Source organism: Eucyclogobius newberryi, unplaced genomic scaffold, assembly GCF_026437365.1.
Source record: "Eucyclogobius newberryi isolate DKJ021-1_F unplaced genomic scaffold, fEucNew1.0.hap1 SCAF_9, whole genome shotgun sequence".
Lineage (NCBI taxonomy): Eukaryota > Metazoa > Chordata > Actinopteri > Gobiiformes > Gobiidae > Eucyclogobius > Eucyclogobius newberryi.
In genome coordinates this window covers 31,587,774-31,608,412 of record NW_027316532.1, presented here as the reverse complement: position 1 = coordinate 31,608,412, position 20,639 = coordinate 31,587,774, and the positions used below count along the sequence as shown (strand labels likewise).

General features: G+C 39.2%; 2 protein-coding genes across 2 annotated transcripts in view; one reads left to right on the top strand and one right to left on the bottom strand.

Moving 5' to 3' along the window:
* The window catches only part of faf1 (Fas (TNFRSF6) associated factor 1), a 41,458-nt gene extending 25,264 nt beyond the window's left edge, over nt 1-16,194 (bottom strand). The window contains exons 1-8 of the mRNA XM_072437897.1: nt 15,892-16,194; nt 15,033-15,101; nt 14,346-14,392; nt 12,575-12,852; nt 12,379-12,470; nt 12,212-12,303; nt 7,837-7,942; nt 2,806-2,892 (exon numbers count right to left, since the gene is read on the bottom strand). Of these exons, the coding sequence (XP_072293998.1) occupies nt 2,806-2,892; nt 7,837-7,942; nt 12,212-12,303; nt 12,379-12,470; nt 12,575-12,852; nt 14,346-14,392; nt 15,033-15,101; nt 15,892-15,951 (831 nt within the window). The 5' untranslated portion in view covers nt 15,952-16,194. The remainder of the gene's footprint in view (nt 1-2,805; nt 2,893-7,836; nt 7,943-12,211; nt 12,304-12,378; nt 12,471-12,574; nt 12,853-14,345; nt 14,393-15,032; nt 15,102-15,891) is intronic.
* A 1,367-nt stretch (nt 16,195-17,561) lies between these two features.
* Nucleotides 17,562-19,065, top strand: cdkn2c (cyclin-dependent kinase inhibitor 2C (p18, inhibits CDK4)). The gene is made up of 2 exons (XM_072438069.1): nt 17,562-17,693; nt 18,766-19,065. Exons 1-2 carry the CDS (start codon nt 17,562-17,564, stop codon nt 19,063-19,065), a joined length of 432 nt encoding a protein of 143 aa, XP_072294170.1.
* Nucleotides 19,066-20,639: the final 1,574 nt, after the last annotated feature.

Below are 20,639 nucleotides of genomic sequence, written 5' to 3'. Positions count from 1 at the left end.
TCATGGTTCCCCTCTGAGTTAGGCGAGGGCATATATGCCAGAGGCCAGAGTAGAACTGGAGAGAGGGGGTGGTCTGCAAGGCAAGCCACCTCTAGGGCTATACACCACAAATACATTAGCCGCCATCAAGAAACACTGCATAAATGTCAGCAATTACGGGTTTGGAGTATAGCTGGATAGAGGAAGGCGGGGAAATGGGATCTAATAAAAGAACTTCCTTGACCTGTCAATCACTTCTACTGATGTGAAGGTACCAATGCCCATCAAAATGTCTTGAGCTCTGCGCGGAGTAAGAGGAAGGGATATCAGTAAAGAATACATTGCTGCAGAGATTTTGTGGGCTAAATTGGTCAATCCAAACGAAAGTAAAGACATTGCAAACATGATTGCAATTGCCGTTTTAGAGATATGCAACATTAAAGAGTAAAGAGTATTAAGTATATTCTCTATACCCTTTTTTGGAACATTACATTACACTTTTCTGCCTATTTTTGAGGTAATTTTTTTGTGAAATTTCTGCCCTTTTGTAGTTAATTTTATGGTTGAATCAAGTGTGTTGGACATGAACCCCAACCAAGACATTTACAGGCACATTTTAGCACATTCCTGAGGCATTGTGAAAATATCACCTGCATATTGTAAATCAAAAAAATAATAATAAAATATGTTTTTCTTTTAAATGGTAGGACTGTCACCAAAATTACTATATCTTCTTTATGTTCAATATGTGAAACACAGAACATTATATCTGAGGCTCAGTATTAATGTGTACACCATTTGTATGCACTTTGGGTACCATTTCCATTAGAGAGAGTGAAACAACCTTTATGACTCATTATCAGCAACTGTCTAGTTGTGTTTCGTGTGACCTGTGACCATTTCACAAATATATTCTGCTCGACAATCTGGATATGCTTCAACTTGGTCAATTTCATATGGAATGACCAATTTAACACATTCAAGCAATTATATTTGTGTGTGTTCAAATAGGAATTTATGATGCCCAAAATATGAAGCACACAAGCAGGCAAATGACTCACTTAGCCACAAAACGGTTTAGAAGTAGTCAATTCCAGTAACTTAGTACACTTAGGTTCAAAGCTGAAGGTAATCTGGGGTCTCTTCCTGCCATGTTTATTGGCACAAACCCCGGGAGATGCGACAGGGCTAATGAGCTAGACACTGGCTCCCCACCCAGCCACTAGGCCGGCCAAGCCATGGGCTTTCTCTGTTAATACTTTCAGACGTTTCAATAAGAGAGCTGTGGCCCCAGCACAGGCCATTATTACACTTCTGTCTCACTGCTTTTTAATATCTTCTCATTCACAATACACATATGCTGCTGACGTGTGTTAGCCAGGTGCTGACCAGGCCTATGATGCCAATGAGCTGAATCTTTTTAACATTTGAGCCCATCAAACCCTATACCACAGGCTAAACAAGCTCTATGGCCAAAAGGCAGAATGTAAAATTCTAAAACAAAATGATCACATCCAAAAGCCTGCTAAAATACTGCACTTTCATTTAGTTACCAAGAAATCAGTTCTAGAGTCAATTATAATCCTCTTATTTGAATGTACCATAAAGTATATGAATAAAACTATAGCTGTCTATTTTATTTCCATGTAGACCAGTGATTCTCAACCTGGGGGTCAGGACTCCCATGGGGGTCGTGAAATTATTTCAGGGGGTCCCCAGATATGAGAGAAAATGTTAAAATTGACACAGTTTTAAACAAGACTTGACACCCGTCAAATGCAATGGTAAATGTAGATTATTATTTGTTAGCCAAACAAAGCCATTCATCTAGGTCTATATCTTCAAAATAAAATCAAACACTGGACATGAGGCTACTTTGGAGATGCCTACTTTTGCCTACTTTATATGTCAGGGGTTGTAAATGCCAATGGTTGTTATTTTGGGGTCGTGACTGAAAAAGGTTGAGAACCCACGGGTATAGAAAATACAAAGAGCCACTATCACATACGGTCACCGTTTATCCTTCAATTCCCTGCAGATCTGCAGATTATTGAATGGAATAAACATTTTAAAATCTGGAATCCAGACAATTGTAATTATTGACCATTTAATTGCAGTAAGTAAGCAAGCAGAGTTCTTTAAACAGGGCATTGAAAAGCCAAGCACAAAATTAAATATGTGAAGTCAAAATGTGAATCTAAGCAAAGTGTGCAGTTTTTTTACTCTTAAAATGAAAATAAATTAACAAAACATAACCAACACCCGCATATATCTAAAAAGAAAACGTTGGCTGAGAGTTAACACAAGAAAGTGTGCACAAAAGCTCCACAGTGTTGCCTGATAAACCATACTATACACAATTAGTATGGGAACACATATGCTGTCAAAGAAAGACCAGGACAAAAGGGGTCAGAGGTTCCCCAGGGTTCAGAATGTGGACTGCTTCAGATCAGCTTGACTGTGTTTAGGATGAATGGCTGGGAAGAGCAACCCAGGGACGAGAGAGGTCACAGGGACTCAATGATGAGAGCTTTAATGTCCACAGATAGACGACATCGCCTTCTACTGCCTTTGACATCTTAATTAGCTCCAACAGCTTACTTCCATGCTTTCACACATTTGGTAAGATGACAACAGCAGATTCAGACATAATTCAAAATATACAGTGGTTGTCAATAATGGTAATGAATATTAACAGCTATACTTCTTTTTCCTGCATCCGACAGGAAGCAGTCTTCAAGGGAGTAATTCTAAATGAACCATTTGTAATGCAAACCATTCTTTTGTGCGGCGCAATTGTTGAAATAGTAGAGTTAGTGTTCTTACAGAGTCATCAGACGCAGACGGTGGCCATCCTTCCCATTGTTGATGTCGTACTGGGATGTTTGTCAAGTCAGAGATATTTCTTTTCACCTGTACATACAACAAAGGAAAAATGTGAGAAGGTAATCTAAGACTAATATTATAACTGATAAATGTAGACGTGTGCCACACTAAATGCCAATATCTAATTTGGTTGCTATATAAAAGGGTTTATAGGATTGGACTATGGTGACTGGAAGAAGAAGAAAAAAAGGGAAAAATATGGGCAGCATTTTCCAGATGCCGGAGCTAAGGCCAAGCAAAAACACCCCATACTCTGAAATGGACAGTATTGCTCTTCTGTCATTCTTGCACAGATGTTGTATCTGCATTACTTAATAACAATCCCCCCATTTAAACAGTTGGGGGCCAACAGCTTCTGTCCCGCCGAGCGCAGCATTACACTCTTCAGTGGGTTGTTGGTTTAAAGCCTCAATGCCAGGCTGATGTGCGCCAGCCGAGGTTGATCAAAGCTAAGTAGGCGTCTGAGTGCTGGCGGCCCTGGATCTAGAGCATTTATTCAGTTGAATTCTCGCCTTCAGGCGTCCACGGCTGGACACTGATGCTGAGAAAACTATCTATTGTAAATGTGTAGATCCCCCCACACAGGCCAAATCCTGCCTTTGTAAAAAGAGCCAAGAAGAGATGGATCCTTGAGCATAGCAGGACTGTTGGTCATAGACGTGGAAACTTTAAGAACGCTACAAACAAAGTCAAAGCCAATGTTGAACACAAAGCAGCAAACCAGTGGAAAAGCAATGAGCTCCGAGAGTCATGCAAGCAGATTACTCAATACACTAATATAATAAGTTGTTAGTTGACATAGTTAATACCAAGATAGTTGCATTTAAGTATACCATTTATGTACCTTAATTGAGTAATAAAAGTGCTCTACAAAGAAATCATTTGGGCCAAACCTGGCAAGCAAAAAGGCAATTCAAAGAACAAACAAACTGAGAAAAACTGAAATAATAAAAAGTGGCACAGACCACTCGTTGTCTTTCTATTGTAAATCCCACGGCATACTAGTGAGAGCCAGCCCTTATGAAGAGGAGCTATGGCCAAGAGAGCAGACTGGGGTCAGAGCGGGTGGCCAGTGTTATTACAGAGTGTAATATCGCTGTTTGACCAGCCGCACTACAGGGATTTGACTGACCGGCTGGCTGGCCCATGAATAGAGCACAAGAGGCAAGAAATGAGAGGCATAAACACTAGTAATGAACAGTCTGCAGTCAGAGGTTAAAGAAGCATCACAGAAACAACAAACTTAACACCCACCTCAGAGAGAGAAAGGTGAGGAAGGACAATAAAATGTACCAGGCAGAAAGAAGACAAACTATAGCTGCACAGAAGAAGGAAAACACAGATACCGCGAATAGCCTCCTGAAGCCATCACAGCATTCATGAATCATATGCCATTCCCAGCTGAAACTCTAGTGTGACTGGAAGACAAAACATTTTGACAAAATATAATAAACTACGCATTAACAAGCCAGAAATAGGCCCAGGTTTCAATGTGTGGATAATTACACCTGGCCCACCTAACCGCTGTAGAGGTATATAGATCAACACTGTCCTATGCTGCCCCCTGTCTATCAAACAAAAAACAGCTAGACCACCACCTCGTTTAAACAAGATTCATTTTTGATACATACTATACCGCAAAAAAGAACAAAAAAAAATAGTATTTGATTAGCAAATTAAAAGCAATTTATTGCATAGTTATATCTATATGAAAAAAATATTGGTGATGTCGCTAGAATTAGCTAAATTTTTTAATGGCAGCACGGGATAATAAGCATGATATACACACAAACAGTCAATGTAAATGCCAATTGCCTGTAATCCCTGACTGGAGGCAAATCAAAGAGAAGTAAAGGTTTCCGTTAAATAGTCACAAGCTCGCTCTCTCTTTCTATCCATCCATTAAGCACCAGATGCCCTTCTTTGAATCCTTTTCGATCTGGCCTCTTTTTTTCTCACCAGCGTCGCACTGCATCGGTGTCTTTCGCCCAGCTGCAAGACAGGGCCTGTGGGGGCAGCAGAGAAGGGAAATCCCCGGGACAACTGGTCTGGTCACGGACATCTCGGGCCCAGCAGCTCTGCCTATTCTACCCTCTACTTGCCTGGCAAACATTTGCTCTACAGCTTATGTGAGGAGCAAGCCAGCAACTTACCCCCTCACTCTTGTCTGTTAATGCCAATCAGGGTCTACACAGCACTGTGCATCAGAGATGGAGAAGAAAGAAGTTAAGATGGAGAATAGAAGGATGGAAAGGGAGGAGCGAGGGCAGCTTTATGAGAGCCACAAGGCAAAGCTAGAGCCTTAGGCAAAGACAAACAAGAAGACAGGACTCTATGCCTATTGATATGCACAAGCAGGAACCATCCTCTGGTCTACAGCAGAGACAAAGGGAGAATAGGGAAGAAAGATGCTCAGCAATTGGGTCCATATGTGTCTGTGACTGGACACAGTGGCTGGCTCAAGATGATGTTTCTTCTTTGTTGCAGTCACAACTGATTTCGGTTGCGCCTTTTCATCTTACTGTTAATATTTATTTTTGAATATCATAAAGCTGTATAAAACATATTTTATTGGCACAATATCAGCCATATAAGACTTTGGTTTACCTAAATATTTCTATACTATAAGCTGCCTCTGCATTGAGACATTAATAACAGGATAGGTGTGAATAACTGCCCTGATCCTGCAATACTTTAGCCGTATGGTGAGCGCGCTTGATGCAGGTTAAAGCTCTGGGCCTCATTTACGCTGCATGAGGTCTTTGGAAGCCTAAAGACAAGCATGCGTAAGGAAAAGACCGCAACATGAAGGCCTGTTTAAAGCCATATTGTTCCTTCCCTGTCCCCTACGGCCTGTTACAGCACCCCCACCAAGCCAACAGTCCTTTGCCTTCTTTCTACATCCAGTGTCCCCTCCCACATGGCAGGGACACCTCCCCAGTGTTTGTAATCCCAGCAGAAACACTTAAGGTTCACAGCGGGTGTTCATCAAAACCATCTGCCTAAGAAGAGAGTGAGAGGAAGGCAAAGGAGGCAGAGGAAAAGACCAAGGAGCTTGCCTGTTCTGGTACAGATGTTGGTCAAACTAATATGATCAATTAGCACCATTACACGCTCTGCAAGCAGCCTTTTTATCATACTCATAGCATCATCAACACTCACACTGAGGAGCCACACCGAAATGACCTGAAGAGGAAATTAATAGAAAACTAGTTATAACCAGATGTGGAGAGTAAAGTGCTGCAACTATAATATTTCTGTCATTAATCTTTTATATAGATCTGTTTGTTTCGGTAAATATAAACACACCAAAATATTTTTACTAATACATGTGGGAGACGGCCATAAATAACATAAAAATACAATAGCAAAATTATAAAATCAAAAACTAATTAAGATAAAGTTCAGGCTATATAGTCAGCTGCATTGTATGAGTGGGATCATTCAATAAAAATAAAATAATAAATAAAGTCACAGCCAGAATAACCCTTGACTTCGCCTATAGCGTATGTCTGATGAATGTTTGGTCAAACAGCTGACTGAAAAAAGTTTTCTACTCTAGTTTTGGGTCTACACCTCATAGAGCGCTGGGAAACAGTTCAACCCCAAACTTGTTTTAGAGGCTTTAGGACATAACCTAAAGGGCTTCATCTCGTCTGATCTGAAGCAGAGTTGGGCCTGGTTAGTTCAGTGGAAGACCACTGGGACCATCAGGTGCCACAGTGGGGCCGCTGTGGCTCCAGTGCAAACTGGTTGTTGTCCAAAACACTTCAGACACTTTGTCTAGTGTGCATGTGCGAGTGGTTGTTGAAGAGGGGGCAATGACGCAGAAATGCATTGGGTGTCTTGAAAGGCTGTATATAAATACAATGCATTATAGTATGAGAGTGAATATTCCCGTCTCTGTGTTAACCCTGCGACGAGCTGGCCCCTGTGCAGGGTGTGCCCCGCCTAAGGCCCACAGTCACTGGGCTAGGCTCCAGTCACCAGTGACGCCTAATGGGACCAAGCGGCAGAAAATTTCTTAGTTTCTGTTTCTATAATATAGTAACACTGGTGAGCAGTTGCTCAAACTCCAGGGAAATATACACACTTGGTATATAATGCGTGTCTTTCCTATGCGCAAAAACAGTGGCACCTTGTTAAACACTTATTTGAAACAGTAGTTTCAAATAAGAAATTACTCAAGGAAAAGCAAACATGCAGAACATTTTTTACAAAAATTACAAAAACACAAAAACTGAAGAGGTGTCTGTATTCCACCAGTGGTACATGTACCAGTTTGAGAAACGCTGGTATAGACTGTTCCTCAGTACTCATGGAGTACTTTCCCCTTATCAAAAAAATACTCAAGAGTGAAGACAGTATTACTACCAAAACAGCTTGTGGTTATAACAATAATTTTCTTGACAGAATATTACTCTTCCCAGTCCTTTGGGACTCGACACAAACAGGACGCTTCCTGCTGTGAATAATACATGATGCTAGTTTGTGTTTTCCTGTGCAGAGGGTTAAGAAGGGGGGAACTGCATAATCACAAGCAGTTAAAAAATACTTAGGGTGTAAAACTTACATATACAAGCATTCAAAAAATGGAAGAGCCCAAGTATGAAAAACTAAATCTTTAATAAACTACAGAATGTACTGGATTGGCAGTGTCCTCCTAGCTTCATAACTAAACCAAACAGTCACTCATTTACACTGCGTCCCACTCTGTATAAAGTCAGGAGAATTTGAGAATGACACAGACTCCGGGAGTGAAGAAAAGAGGCGAAGAGTGTACTGAGGCACAGCTGTGAGAGTAATTATGTGCTCAGAAATGTGATCATTTGTGATGAATAATGAATCGATGGCTAAGATAGACTAGCACTGTTGGGCAGAAAGGACGGCTGCTATTTATGAGATATAAAAACTGTTCTGGATGTCAAGTGTTTGGTGGGCTCGTGTGTAGAGTACAGTTTGAGGTCATACTTCCTGTATGGTTCTGGAGCCGGGGAAGTTCAGGCTGTAGTCTCTCTGAGCCTCACGATGACTGATGACCAAGAGAAAGTTCTGGTTTAATGAATCTTGTAGAGCACTGCATAAAAAAACAACAACGGGGAAATATACATTAATAATACATGAAACAAATGATATAATTAAATAACAAAAAGGACATCAAGTAGAAAAAGCTTTAGCAATTAAAACATCCTTGTCTGATAACAGGCAGGCTGAAACTTGTTAAGCTGTTGTATCCTGCGGGCAGAGAGAGGGGAGTGGTCTTCTGGGGCCCAATCGCCCACTTCACTGATTGTGTCTTAACAAGCCTGTCCAGAGCAGTGCTTAACACAGCAGGCTACCACAGCTATGACCACCTGCACTGGAACAGCATCATCAGAACATTCTCACTGCTAACAAACATGAAAAAAGATCACTGTTAATAATAGATTAGATTTAAAAAATGAAATTTTAAAAAGACATTTGCACCTGATTTTTTATTTTATTTTTCATCTATAATAGTAGGCACATTTTATGAAGACCAAAATTTAAGATTATTATAAATATTAGTCAAGAATACAAATTTTAAATAACATTGGTATCAGCAAGGATAATTGGGAGGAGACAGCTTTTGGATGGTTTATTTACAATAAGCTGTGAGGTTAAGTAGCGTTTTGCGCAAACTCTTGGTTTGTGAGACTGAATATCAATGGGAGGCTTAGGGGGCCGAAGCAGCTCCTTAATCAGGGCTCCCAAGGAGAGCAGGAAGAGTGGAGAGAACCAGAGAGATGGGGGTATTAATATGTAGCACACATTAATTATGCAATCACACTCTTAATCTGCGCAGATCTGGACGAGCTTATGTTAACAGAAGCTCAAATTTACTGTAATGACAGCATATTTACATTGACTAAAACTACGAAATCAATATGTAAATGTAATGTTTGTTGTAGCTAACTGAAGATTGGAAATGTGTGGAGAGGAAAGGCTGGATGCATATGTAATGGGTTGAGCAGCAGAATAGGAGATGAAGTGTGTGAGAGGAAAGGGTAAGGACACATAAATAAGGATCTATCTAATGTCATGATTATGTTTGGACAGAGTTCTGAGCTACTGCTGGCAGGGAACAGGCTTTTAACTAGACTAAAATATGGGTAAACTGACACTGTTCTGTGGGTTTACTCATCAGTCGTATGGCTTCTCAAATGAGATACCATCCAGAAAACAATCTATATAAAATTCTACAGCTACAGTGTGTGTTAGACAATAATGAATATAATTTTCTCTTTTGGCGTGCCCCAATAAGTCAGACAAAACTATGTCGAGCCAAGAGAAATGTTTTAAAGCATATATTTAATTGTATTTGTTGAGGCTTAATTATCAGACAAATGTAAAATGTCTGTATAATTCATCTCAAAAGTACAGAAATATCACTATATATATATATCTTTATTTGAAAATGTAAACCATATTCACAATAATATCTACATTTCGATATATTATCCATAAACATGTTGCATGTTGTTTCATGACGCTGCATGCTGAAAACACAGATATTTTAAAATGTGCATTCCATACACTTGGTTGGTACACTGGGTTGGCCAGCAACATCTGACTTGACCGACAAAGGTACCAGAAGATAAAATGTAATTTAACTTCAGGGGCAAAGAAAAATTAGCTTTTTGGAGGGGAAGAGAACAGGCTAAACAGATTGGTTTCATTCTGAGGTAAGCCTGTCGCCTAAGCTGCGAGTCCCCACGGCGCAGAGCAGACTCTAGACCTTATTAAACTAGCAGTGCCAGACACAAGCGCACACACAATGTGACATGTGCCTGCTAAAACACAAATACCCATACACATTGTTCCCAATGCAACACCATAGTCACCAAGAACAAACCAGCAAAGGCTAAGTGTGCATAGGCAGCTTTACACAAGGTTCTCTTACCTCCTCCACATTTTGCACCCACAACACAGCAGAAGGAAGCGAAAGCGTTCAGGAGCTGCCTTGTTTTGCTCTGCCATATTTACTATCATCTTATGTCCTTTCCTGTCTATTATCCTTCTTTTGCCAAAGGGCTAGTTAGCATCAGGCATCTACAGCGATGGCTGACACAGTGATATCCATGACATGGGAAAGCCGAGATGACAACACAAAAGCTAATGAATAATTTTGCTATTTCAAATTAAGTTTAAATTAGAATAACCTTTCATTGGCAAACATGCTTGCCCTGAGTGAGTGCGGCGAGCAAATGAAGAAAAAACTGACTGCATTGAAATATTCATCAGGACCTTATCATTTATGCAAGGGATTAGGTCCTCCTCGACACCCGCTTGTATTCACAGGCAGTCATCATTATGGCCACAGAGAAAAACCTCTCAAACTGGGCTTAAACACTGTGCTACACATCACAGCTGTGAATGAAAGACATCCAAGACATTGGATTTGTACTTGAAGGATAATCTACCAAAGTTTCTTTTTCTTTTTTAAATAAATTGTAAAAAACATTAAGCAAGTCTACTTTACTGTATTGGCAAGATATAGATATTCAATATGTTGGCTTGTAGAAGTCAGCTCAGAGAGAGCAATTACCGGTAGTACATTTAGTACATTTATTTCAAATGCATTTAAATGTTATACTACATATACTGTATAGACTTAATTATTAGGTAGTTAAATTAATGTTGTTTAAGCATGATTACAATAAAATGTATTATATTAAAATTAATTATTAAAATTGGTAATTCAAATGTCAAACAAGAACCAAACTCGATCTAAACAGTGTTTATTTATATTTCAGCTTGACAGCTTGTGTGGGCCCCTGACAGGAGCCCGTTGTTGAAGATATGTGTGACCCATCTTTGCACCTTATACCAAAACAGAAATGCACACGGTAATTGAAAATAACACATAACACAGTGTAAATTCAGAGACCACCCACTGTATTAAGACCAAAAGCCCCCACCCAAAAAAAGAAATTGCTGGCAGAGAATAATGAGGTCCTAACACTTAAAATGATATCGATAACGCTTGATGAAAATGGCTGTGTTGCTGCTAAAAGACACAGCAGGAAGTGACGGAGTGAGAAGAAGAGCGGGTGGAGAAACGGCTGGGCAGATGAGGGCCATTAGCTGCCAACACAATATAACAACCATTTACCGCCGGGCAAAGCGTCCCGCCACCGCCCAATCCAAGAGTAAATGTTCAGTGCCGTGTGAGCGCCTGTTTAACTTAGGGCGGCCAATTAATACACGTTACTTGAATCTAGAGCTAATTGTTTGAAGATCATAATTATCGTTTTTTTTTTTATTGACAATCTACAGCCACTTTTCCATTAGTAAAAGCATGTGTTGTGGATTGAAGTTTGGATTTTGGGGTAATACTTTTGATCATTTTGAGTGTTAATTGGCGCTGAAGCTGAAAACATGAATGTTGTTGTTTAAGTTGCAGTGCCAACCCAAGCTAAACTGCACCGATGACGCATGTTTAGTTTGGAAGACGTGAGGCAGGTGTAAATTAATTATATATGAAATCTGTGGGGATAAAAGGCCAACTATTTTCAATTAACCAGAAAGACAGCGCTGGGTTCAAGAAGGTTCATGAAATATATCCAATTTGTGCATGATTTTCAATATTAGTACTATTTAAGCTGTAATTTCATAATTCAGTGATGCTAGAAAAGAAATGCATTAAACATTAATTAAAATATACATATTACAGTTGTGCTGCCTAAATCCCACAAAGCCCATAAAGCCAATGTTATTTTTTGCTTTGAGCCTTTAAAATAAAAATTGGGCCGAGTGTCATTTAACCCAGCTTCAAATATGGGGAAAAATATGAATAAGTAAACATATAATATATCAAAAACGACTAGTGCTGTATTAGATCACAAAAATAACAAAGGGCATTATTATTTACAGTACTCCGAGAACGCTGTAGCAGATGCTCTTTTCAAAATGTCACAACAGAAATGTGAGGAAATGAAACCTGGTACATAGTCTTCAAGGAATGAAGTAGTATTTGAGCCCAGTTTTCTGACAGCGACTACTTACTTTTGATTACCTGCTGCCCCCTGATGTTCACCACGAGTCATTACACCCGCAAGCGAAAAAGCATCGTTAGATACCCATTATGAAAAATGTACTTAACCATATTAAAATTGTCGTACGTTCTCATCAAACCACTTGATGTTGTATCTAGAGGGATTCATGGACGTTTGAGTGATTAAGTTGTTTTACATCAATATTACGATTTAAATATAACTTAACTATCGACATGTGTCGTAGATTAGAACTATATAGCAGACAAAAGCTCTTCTTTAATAGTAGAAGAAAAGGTATGTGCTAAACGTATTATAATGGCTGCAGTTACCTGTTTGAACTGGTACTGGCTGTAGGAGCAATGTCGGGGGTCAGGACATAGAGGCTGTTGTTTTTGGGCAGGTGTAAACTCCTCAACACGGTCTACAAACACAAACACACGGTCATTTATTTTTACCTTCTTATGTTGTGTTACATTAAGGCCGTTATTTAACTTACACTGTCAGACAAATCACCACTTTTCCATCCTTTCAGCTGCATTTTGGATGCTGGTAATCCAAGCTCTGTCTCAAGAATTTGTTTGATGTCACCTGTACGTTTTAGGGAAAAGAAAGCAAAACATAAACTTTTCAATTGTACTATCAATGTGAACGCTTAAGTATTTCAAATTTGCAGATAGTTTGTCTTAGCTCACCAACTGCACTGGCTTCCTCTACTACAAGCTCCACAGAGCGCTGCCGGTACTCCACCCGAAAGTGGAGCATGCGGGACTGCCGTTCTACAATCTGTCGGGAGGAAACATTGAGGGGACAAAACGCTGAGGCTGATGACGATGACGGAGAGGATGAGGACGACGAGGAGGCTGGTTGTGGTGGTGGTGGCGTGGCTTCTCTAGCTTCTGCTTCTGCCTCTGCTTCTGATTGGCTGACAGGTCCAAAAATGTTGGCTTGACTGGCCTGACTGGAAAAATTACTGTAAAATATACATTATGTTACATCTCAAATAGCCAAACAATAAGATGTTTTATAATAGCCAGAACATTACTAACAAGAAGATTTGAGACATCAAGATACAATTTGCAGTATAGCACTTTTCTTCCTTGGATTATGGCTTCCTCAATGAACAGAGGCAAGTGCTCGGCCAACTTCAACAAAGATTTACTTTATTTTGTTCACTCTGTGAATCTTATGCCTCTAGGCAGAGTGGCAACGGAGACAAAACAGAGTGTTCAGATAATGTCCAGTAGAGGCAAACTTAGGCACCAAGTGTGTATTTACAACAAAGATCTTTAACCAATGTAAAAGAAAACATAAGGCAATAACTTAATTCACACTGCCTTAAATAGTATCAAACAAAATCAGTATCAAGCCTTGCAACAATGGTTGTCAAGTTGTCACTTGGAAATGCCCCATTGTATTTTCATGGCCTTTACTATTTGCATTAAGAAATACTTAGGTTCTACAGATTTCTAAATGAATAAGGTCCTATATGAATGTTACTAAACTACAACATTTTTAATTACAAAACGCTTTGCCAAAAGTGGACTGTAGTGATGCATTTTTGCCTAGTTTGGGCTCAGCATTCAATTGGCACCAGCTAAAACCACATCATCCGAGTCTGTTTACTGGGCAATAGTGGCACATAACAGTGCCAGCCACTTAGTAAATGTGTTAGCCGTTTGTCATGCTGCCAGGCAGCCTGCGTTTATGCCAATCTGTATCCTTATGAACGCCTAGAGATATTCTCATGACCCAAAAAGACTTCACATTGCAGAAGAGGCTTGAACTCCCATTCACAGAAGTGTAGTATGAACCACAGCAATGGTTAGATACAAACCTCCTGTAATTTAGATCTGTCTCAAGCTAGGGAATGTATTTGTCGAATCAATCTTTTTATTTTTTATTTATGCATGAAAGGTCACACAATTGTGAGACCAAGAAAATGTAGTTCAAGTAGAGCTTAGAAAAGCAAGATTGATGAAACTGGAGTAAGAGACAACAAATATGAAGCAATCATTTCTATTGAATTTAAACAGGAAGAAACAAACCCTGTCGGGAGTCAAACCTACATATTTCACTTAAATAATCACTACATTTTGGAGGTAGGTGAACAAATAATTTAACAAAAATTAACCAACATGGATTCCCTTGTGAAACCATCGTTACCACTTGTGTTGTAAAATCACCAGTATTATTGTGTTTTATTTACTTGAAGCCAAGGGGGTCCATGGTAAGTAATTAGTCTAGTCAGTAAAGTTTAGACCATGCAGATGCCTCCATAGTAGTAGAGCGTGTCTGTCCACCGCCAAAGGTCGAGTTTTGATTCTAGTTGTATTTATGTCTCTGGGCAACTTGCCTACAGTGTCAGCATTGTACTGGTTTAATGTAAGCTCATTAGTCACTCTCAAATTGAATAACATTAGTTATTCTAATTTGTGTTTGAATGGTTGACTTAAATACCATTACCTTTGCAAAATTCCATTTTCTTGTGGTATCACTCCATTGATTGCAGCCTGTAATGAGAGGCAACAACAAACTTAAAAGTATTTGCATTCATTTTGCTTTCAGATTAGCTCTTGAGAACCAAACAAAATGTAACATGTTTTAGTACAGAAATTATTGAACAAATCAACATTTGTTATCAGTAAATCAATTTGATTTGAACATGTTTACTTCACATCTGGGAACACAGATGGGTAATGATGTGGGAACATTCTACATATAGTACATGAAGTATCTTGGCTAAAACAGAATATAATTATAGAAACATTTTCCCTTATTTGATTTGTTTTATACGACTTTTAACTTGAAAGGATACACTGATCATAACAATGATCACAATGCCCGCTTCAGACAAAGCTTTTGTCTCAATTGTTCACAAATGGACGAGTCATCAGAAGTTATTTGTGCCAAGTAAGTTAAAAAAAATACAAAAACAAGCTCAAAGTTACCGCTACAATAATCTGATAACAATTTATACTATCAAAAAAACCAACAACAAAAAACAATTGCAAATGCAGAAGAACTATTAACATAAACTCTGTACAATCTGTTATTGTACAAATGTCCAAACAAATGTTTGCTGTAAAAGTTATAAAATTTTACACAGTCTTGAGCAATGAAATTATAATTGAGGAAAGCCCAAGAACTTACCACTAAATCCCAGTTATTAAGCTCTAATAGTGTGATTGCCTCCGCAATGTTGTCAATCCCAGTGCAAGCCTGCAAAAACAAGAGGGCTACATTAAAGATAATAGCTGTAGTTTGCGCTTGTAGTGATTCAATAACAGCTGATATATACTGAGAAGAGATGATATCAGACAACCCTTTTGGGAATGAGGTTATAGAGCTCATTCACCGACGTCACAAAACCAGCCTGGTCTGGGAACCCAAACTGATGAGCTCTTTCTTTATCATTTACTTAAATCTGAGAACGCAATAAGGTTTATGGAATATTTCTGAAAATTTCAGATACACTACATTTCACATTGCACAAATTACCAGACAGTAATACACATACAGCTCTTTGAATTGTCTGGTTTCGTTTATATTGCTAAACATTTTTAGAACAGAACGTTAGTTCCAGTTAGTAATATTTGCATCAAACTGTGAATAAATCCGGTCTTCTGCCTGGTAACATGTGCCAGAGACAACATGTCTTTAACGATTGGCTCTTTGAAGTCCAGGACATGTAAACAACCAGAGAAGTCTTAATTCCGCTGAATAAATAGGAAATGCAACACAAATCCCACGTTTTATATTTAGAGACATTTAAACAACTGTAAATTAATTGTACTGTTAGAAAACGTTTGCATTAATCTGGTGACCTAGAATATTGTAGCATTTGTTAGCAGACTGTCAGTGTTAGCTTCAAGGGGCTAGCTTCTCCCGGCTCATGTCTTATGACACTGTATCAGCTCTGTCTGCCCAGCTTAACACAAGTTTGTTTTGATTGCTGTTGAAGTCCATTTACTACACACATCGACATCTACATTTGCATTAGAAAACTGACCTGAAAGTCAGCCAGAATCATTTCTCTGTCCATGTTGTTATCGCAGCTTTCGGAGGCCATGGCAATGACTGGCTAAATACAATCCGTCCACTGCTTCACGTCGTTTCTTGCCTCACAGAGGGGCACAACTCTTAAAATGCGTCCCAAGAATGTGCTGGCGATACAGCGTTTGATTACCTATAACAACGTCAATATCTGACTGGTGTAAGCGCAATCAAATCCTCAAATCTACAAAAGTAACGTTTTAGTGTTCAGTTGCCTCGTATCATTATTGTGAGCGAGTCCATTGCTTTACGGCTGACGTAAAACGGCAGCAAATATTGCAAAACGATGTCGTGAACTGCGTAGGTTTTGTTTTGATGACCGTAGTTTAGGCTCATACAGCCGCAACTCCTGTCACTCAAGCAAAGAACTACTGTGTAATCAGTACATATAACATTTTTTCAAAATATAATATGTCTGTCGTTACTCACTTGGATACATTTCTAGACGATACATTTGGACAATTAATTGCGTCACATTAGTCCAGGCCTACGTATTCATCACAAATCATGCTTAGTGTGGCGTAGGCCTTTATGGCGATGATTTATGACGATGATTATACTCCAGCTGCAGCTCTTGTATTGACAGGCTCTCGTGGTTATTCTCATTTCTACCACTAAGGGGCGTCACGGTAAAGGGGAAAAGCTGAAATGGGCACGCTATGAAAACCTCAAAGCCTCAATGATCCAAAGAGCCCGCCTATCGTTAGCTTTTATCCAATCAATGTCACCAGTTTGTTTTTGGAAAGACTTTCAAAAATGTAACATCGTGACGGGCTTTGAAGAAGCCTCACTTCCTAAAGCCCGCACAAAACAACGCAGTCACTTTTGCAATGTTTGTGAGGATTATTCAACTAAAGTCGTGAAGGTGTCTGCATTTTTACAGCATCGAAAGGGATATTCAATCGAAGATCATATGAGCAACGTTTTGTTTTTGTTACTAGGTTTGGGGAGTAGGCTACGGTAGGCATTCATTCTTTTCCATTCAACAAGAATCAGGTCACAAGCAGGCTAGCTTTTGTCATCTTTAGGCTGCCATAAGACATCAAGCTTTAGAAAGAGCTTATGGCTATTTGGTTGCTAATGCTTGATTTGTCAGAATGTTAACGTTTGAGTTCTATATTCAATTCAGTTTTAAGAGTAACCTACGTATGTTGTCACTGTATTGAATTGCTTGAAAAGCACAACTCTTAAGCCTATTAATACACTCCAGGTAGGAAATGTGAAGGATTTATTATTATTTTAGCCTATTATCTCTTCAACTTGAACATGACTATGCACAACTCGGCCTATAGCCTAAAACAGACTCACACTGGCAGTGTATAACTGTTAAGTAGTAATATCCATAAATGAAAGTTCCTTTCGTTTGCTTATAACTATAATAATGATTTCTACATTATTACCCTTTGTGTTATAGGCTTAGGGTGCATTTCTAAAATAACACCAGGACTTGTTTAATTCCCAGCTCTATTTGGTAGATTATTAGATGATAGGCCCATCTGCGAGCATGTGACAGATTGAGGGAGGTCCTCCTTACTGCCATCCTGACTGCACATTATTCCACCATTTTACCCCTTTCTGACATACACCATACCTTATCCTTTGTGCCTTTGTATTATTTACCTTAAAATGGCTCAAAAATCTATTGAAGATGAGCTTTGCGATGCCTCTGCCAAAGGAAATCTTATTGAAGTCATGTTGTGTCTTGAAAGAGGAGCAGCAATCAATGGACTAAATAGCTACAATAGAACTGCACTTCAGGTCAGTATTTTCATATTTTCTCATGTGGGGACTATTTTATGTAGAGTCTGTATCCTATAGAAATCCGATTTAAATGTGCATTAATAAATGCTGAAGAGTGGCCTGCACTTTTCAAAAGCATGTGCTCATAACTTCCTCATTATCCATTTTCTCTGTGACGGCCCCACATGTAGGTTTTAACAAAAAAGAAATGACATGAAATGACAAAAAAAAAAAAAAAAAACAGCAATAAACTCTGTATGAAAAAAAGCGGTATGATGTTTATCTTGATTTAAACAAGATAAACATCATATCCTTATCAAACATATCAAAGAGAGTGAATCTTAAAAATAATTATCTGTGCTTTTAAATATAGAATTTGTCTTCTTTTCCTAAACGTGTTTTAAATGTGTAAAACTTGTGTGCTGCTACGTCTTTACATGCCCTTGGTTACCCTTGAAAAAGAGGTCTAGAGCTCAATGGGTTCTTACCTGGTTAAATAAAGGTTAATGATAAAATATTTTATATTAAATAATAATATATTATTATTGTTTTTCATTTTTATTCATGACAAAGAATCATTTAAACATTTGAACTCCTCATTTTCCTTTTTAGCTTATGTAGCCTATAGTAGTTCCTTGTGTAGGCTTATGTGTCTGGATGTGTTCATGTTTAATATTGGTGCCTAATATATATATAAATTAAATTGTATTCATTTTTATTCAATTTTTCTCATTTTTCGTTTTCTCTCAAAATATTAGAAAAAGTGAAACTGAAAATAATAGATGGATAAATATAGCTAAGTAAATATTTCGTACATTTATCACTAAACTATACTATAATTTATTATGTTCTTTCCTTTTCTTCTTTTTTAAATGGGTCCCATAATTTTACAAAACTTTGGATAGTTTGGTAATAGGTCCAAGTCTGTGTTTATTTTTATTTTTATTGTCTATTTAAAGCCTAAACATGCTTACATCCATAGCTAATTTCGAAAAGGCCTATATTTTTGCATGTTGGCCTCATATAGATGAAGCTTAAGAAAGGTTGGCGTGCTTGTGTCTCCTCTTCACGTGTCTCTCTGTCTGTGCAGGTGGTGATGTTGGGGAACTCGGCGTTGGTCGCAGCGCTTCTTTGCGCAGGAGCGAATCACACTTTACGTGACGGCGTCTGCGGCCTGACGGTGATTCATGACGCTGCGCGGGAGGGCTTTGAGGAGACTGTGCGCGTGCTGCTGGAGTATGGTGCGGACGCGAACGTGAAGGATGATCGGGGCAACCTCCCGCTGCATTTGGCTGCCATAAAAGGTCACGCAAGTGTTGTCAAGCTGTTATTCGAACACACTGCGCTTCACCAAAGCAGGAATGACGAGGGGCCTGCGCGATGCAACTGACTCAGAAAGGCCTGATGACCGCCTCACGCAAGAGCACGCGATGAACAATATAAAATGTCACACACAAGAGTGGCGCATTATAAATCAGACTAGGCCTAGGTCCCATTAGTACCCTATATTGCCAAACTAAACCTTATGTAGGCCGTGAAGTGACGGCTCCAGACGTCTCTGGCTCTAGACTGAAAAAGCTTCTGCGAACCTCAAAGACAGTGTGCGGGATAAAATTCACTTTTTATTCTTTACTTTTTATCGTTTAAACATACAAAACAAACACAAAACAAACAAACCCACCAAAGCAAAAACAATCATGTTGTGAAGGGACCTGAAGCTAGCACGAGGGCTTGAGATCTGAACACATTTTATCTAAATTCAGAGATGTCAGATACCACAATACTGCAGTGGCCCACAGAAGAAATAAAACATTTTAACGTGCTGTTTCCAACAAACCTTTATTGTGATGTTGTTGATTATTGTTGTGTTTCAGAAGAAATGTCATCTTCCACGGCCTGTGGCCCAAAGCCCAGGGGGGATGCGATGGCTTTCAATCTGAATTGTCTAACCTTATTAAAAGGAGTTCCTCAAGGTCCTTGTACCACTGTTATTTACAATTTATATAAACTGAATTGGGCATAATCTAAAACTCATTAGCATCCACTTGTATGCAGATGATGCGATTCTGTAGGCTAAGGAAAGGATTTTCTCTCCATCCAACAAAACTGTTAATTTAAAATGAATTCAAATACAAAATGTATGCTGTTCTCAAAAGACACTCTAGTGACCCAAAAATATATCTATATTCTTACGCTTGATGGTAACATGATTGAACAAGTAGGATTACAAATACTTGGGCATCTGGATCGACGATAAACTCTCCTTCAAACACATACAAGGGTTGATGAATAATCTTAAAGCCAGATTGTCATTCTTCTTTAGAACGTGTTTTCCCCTCCATCCATCCATTTTCTACCGCTTGGTCCCTTTTTGGGGACCAAGCGGGTGACTGGAGCCTATCCCAGTGACTTCGGGCCTTAGGCGGGGTACACCCTAGACAGTGGCCAACTTGTCGCAGGGCTGACACAGAGATTACAGACACTCTCACATTCATTCACTAGGGCCAATTTAGAGTCACCAATTTTTGCCTAACACATGCATGTCTTTGGACGGTGGGAGGAGCCGGAGAACCCGGAGAGAACCCACGGTAACACGGGGAGGACATGCAGACTCCACCCAGAGAGATCATGTGATGTAGGTCTGGTCCGGGAATCAAACCCATGATCTCCTTCTTGGGAGGCAAGAGCGCTAACCGCCTTTGCCACCGTGCACCCGTGTTTTCCCCTTAATTGTATAAAACAGTTAATGAAGGCTACATTTATTTCCGTTCTAGATTATGGTGATATTATACATATGCATTCTACAGCAACAGTGTAAAACCTTGACTCGGTTTACCATTCAGCATTAAGGTTCATTACAGGAGGGTACAGAACTAACCAGTGACCATGTGAATTATATTGAGAGGTGATAGAGCACTGCTTATTGTTTGTTTCATAAGGCTCCAGATTGCATTTTGCCAACTA

Bases quoted from the DNA above. Each gene is read 5' to 3' on its own strand.
- cdkn2c (XM_072438069.1), top strand. From the start codon at position 17,562: ATGGCTCAAAAATCTATTGAAGATGAGCTTTGCGATGCCTCTGCCAAA. The intron at 17,694-18,765 runs GTCAGTATTTTC...CTGTCTGTGCAG, and splicing joins ACAATAGAACTGCACTTCAG to GTGGTGATGTTGGGGAACTC.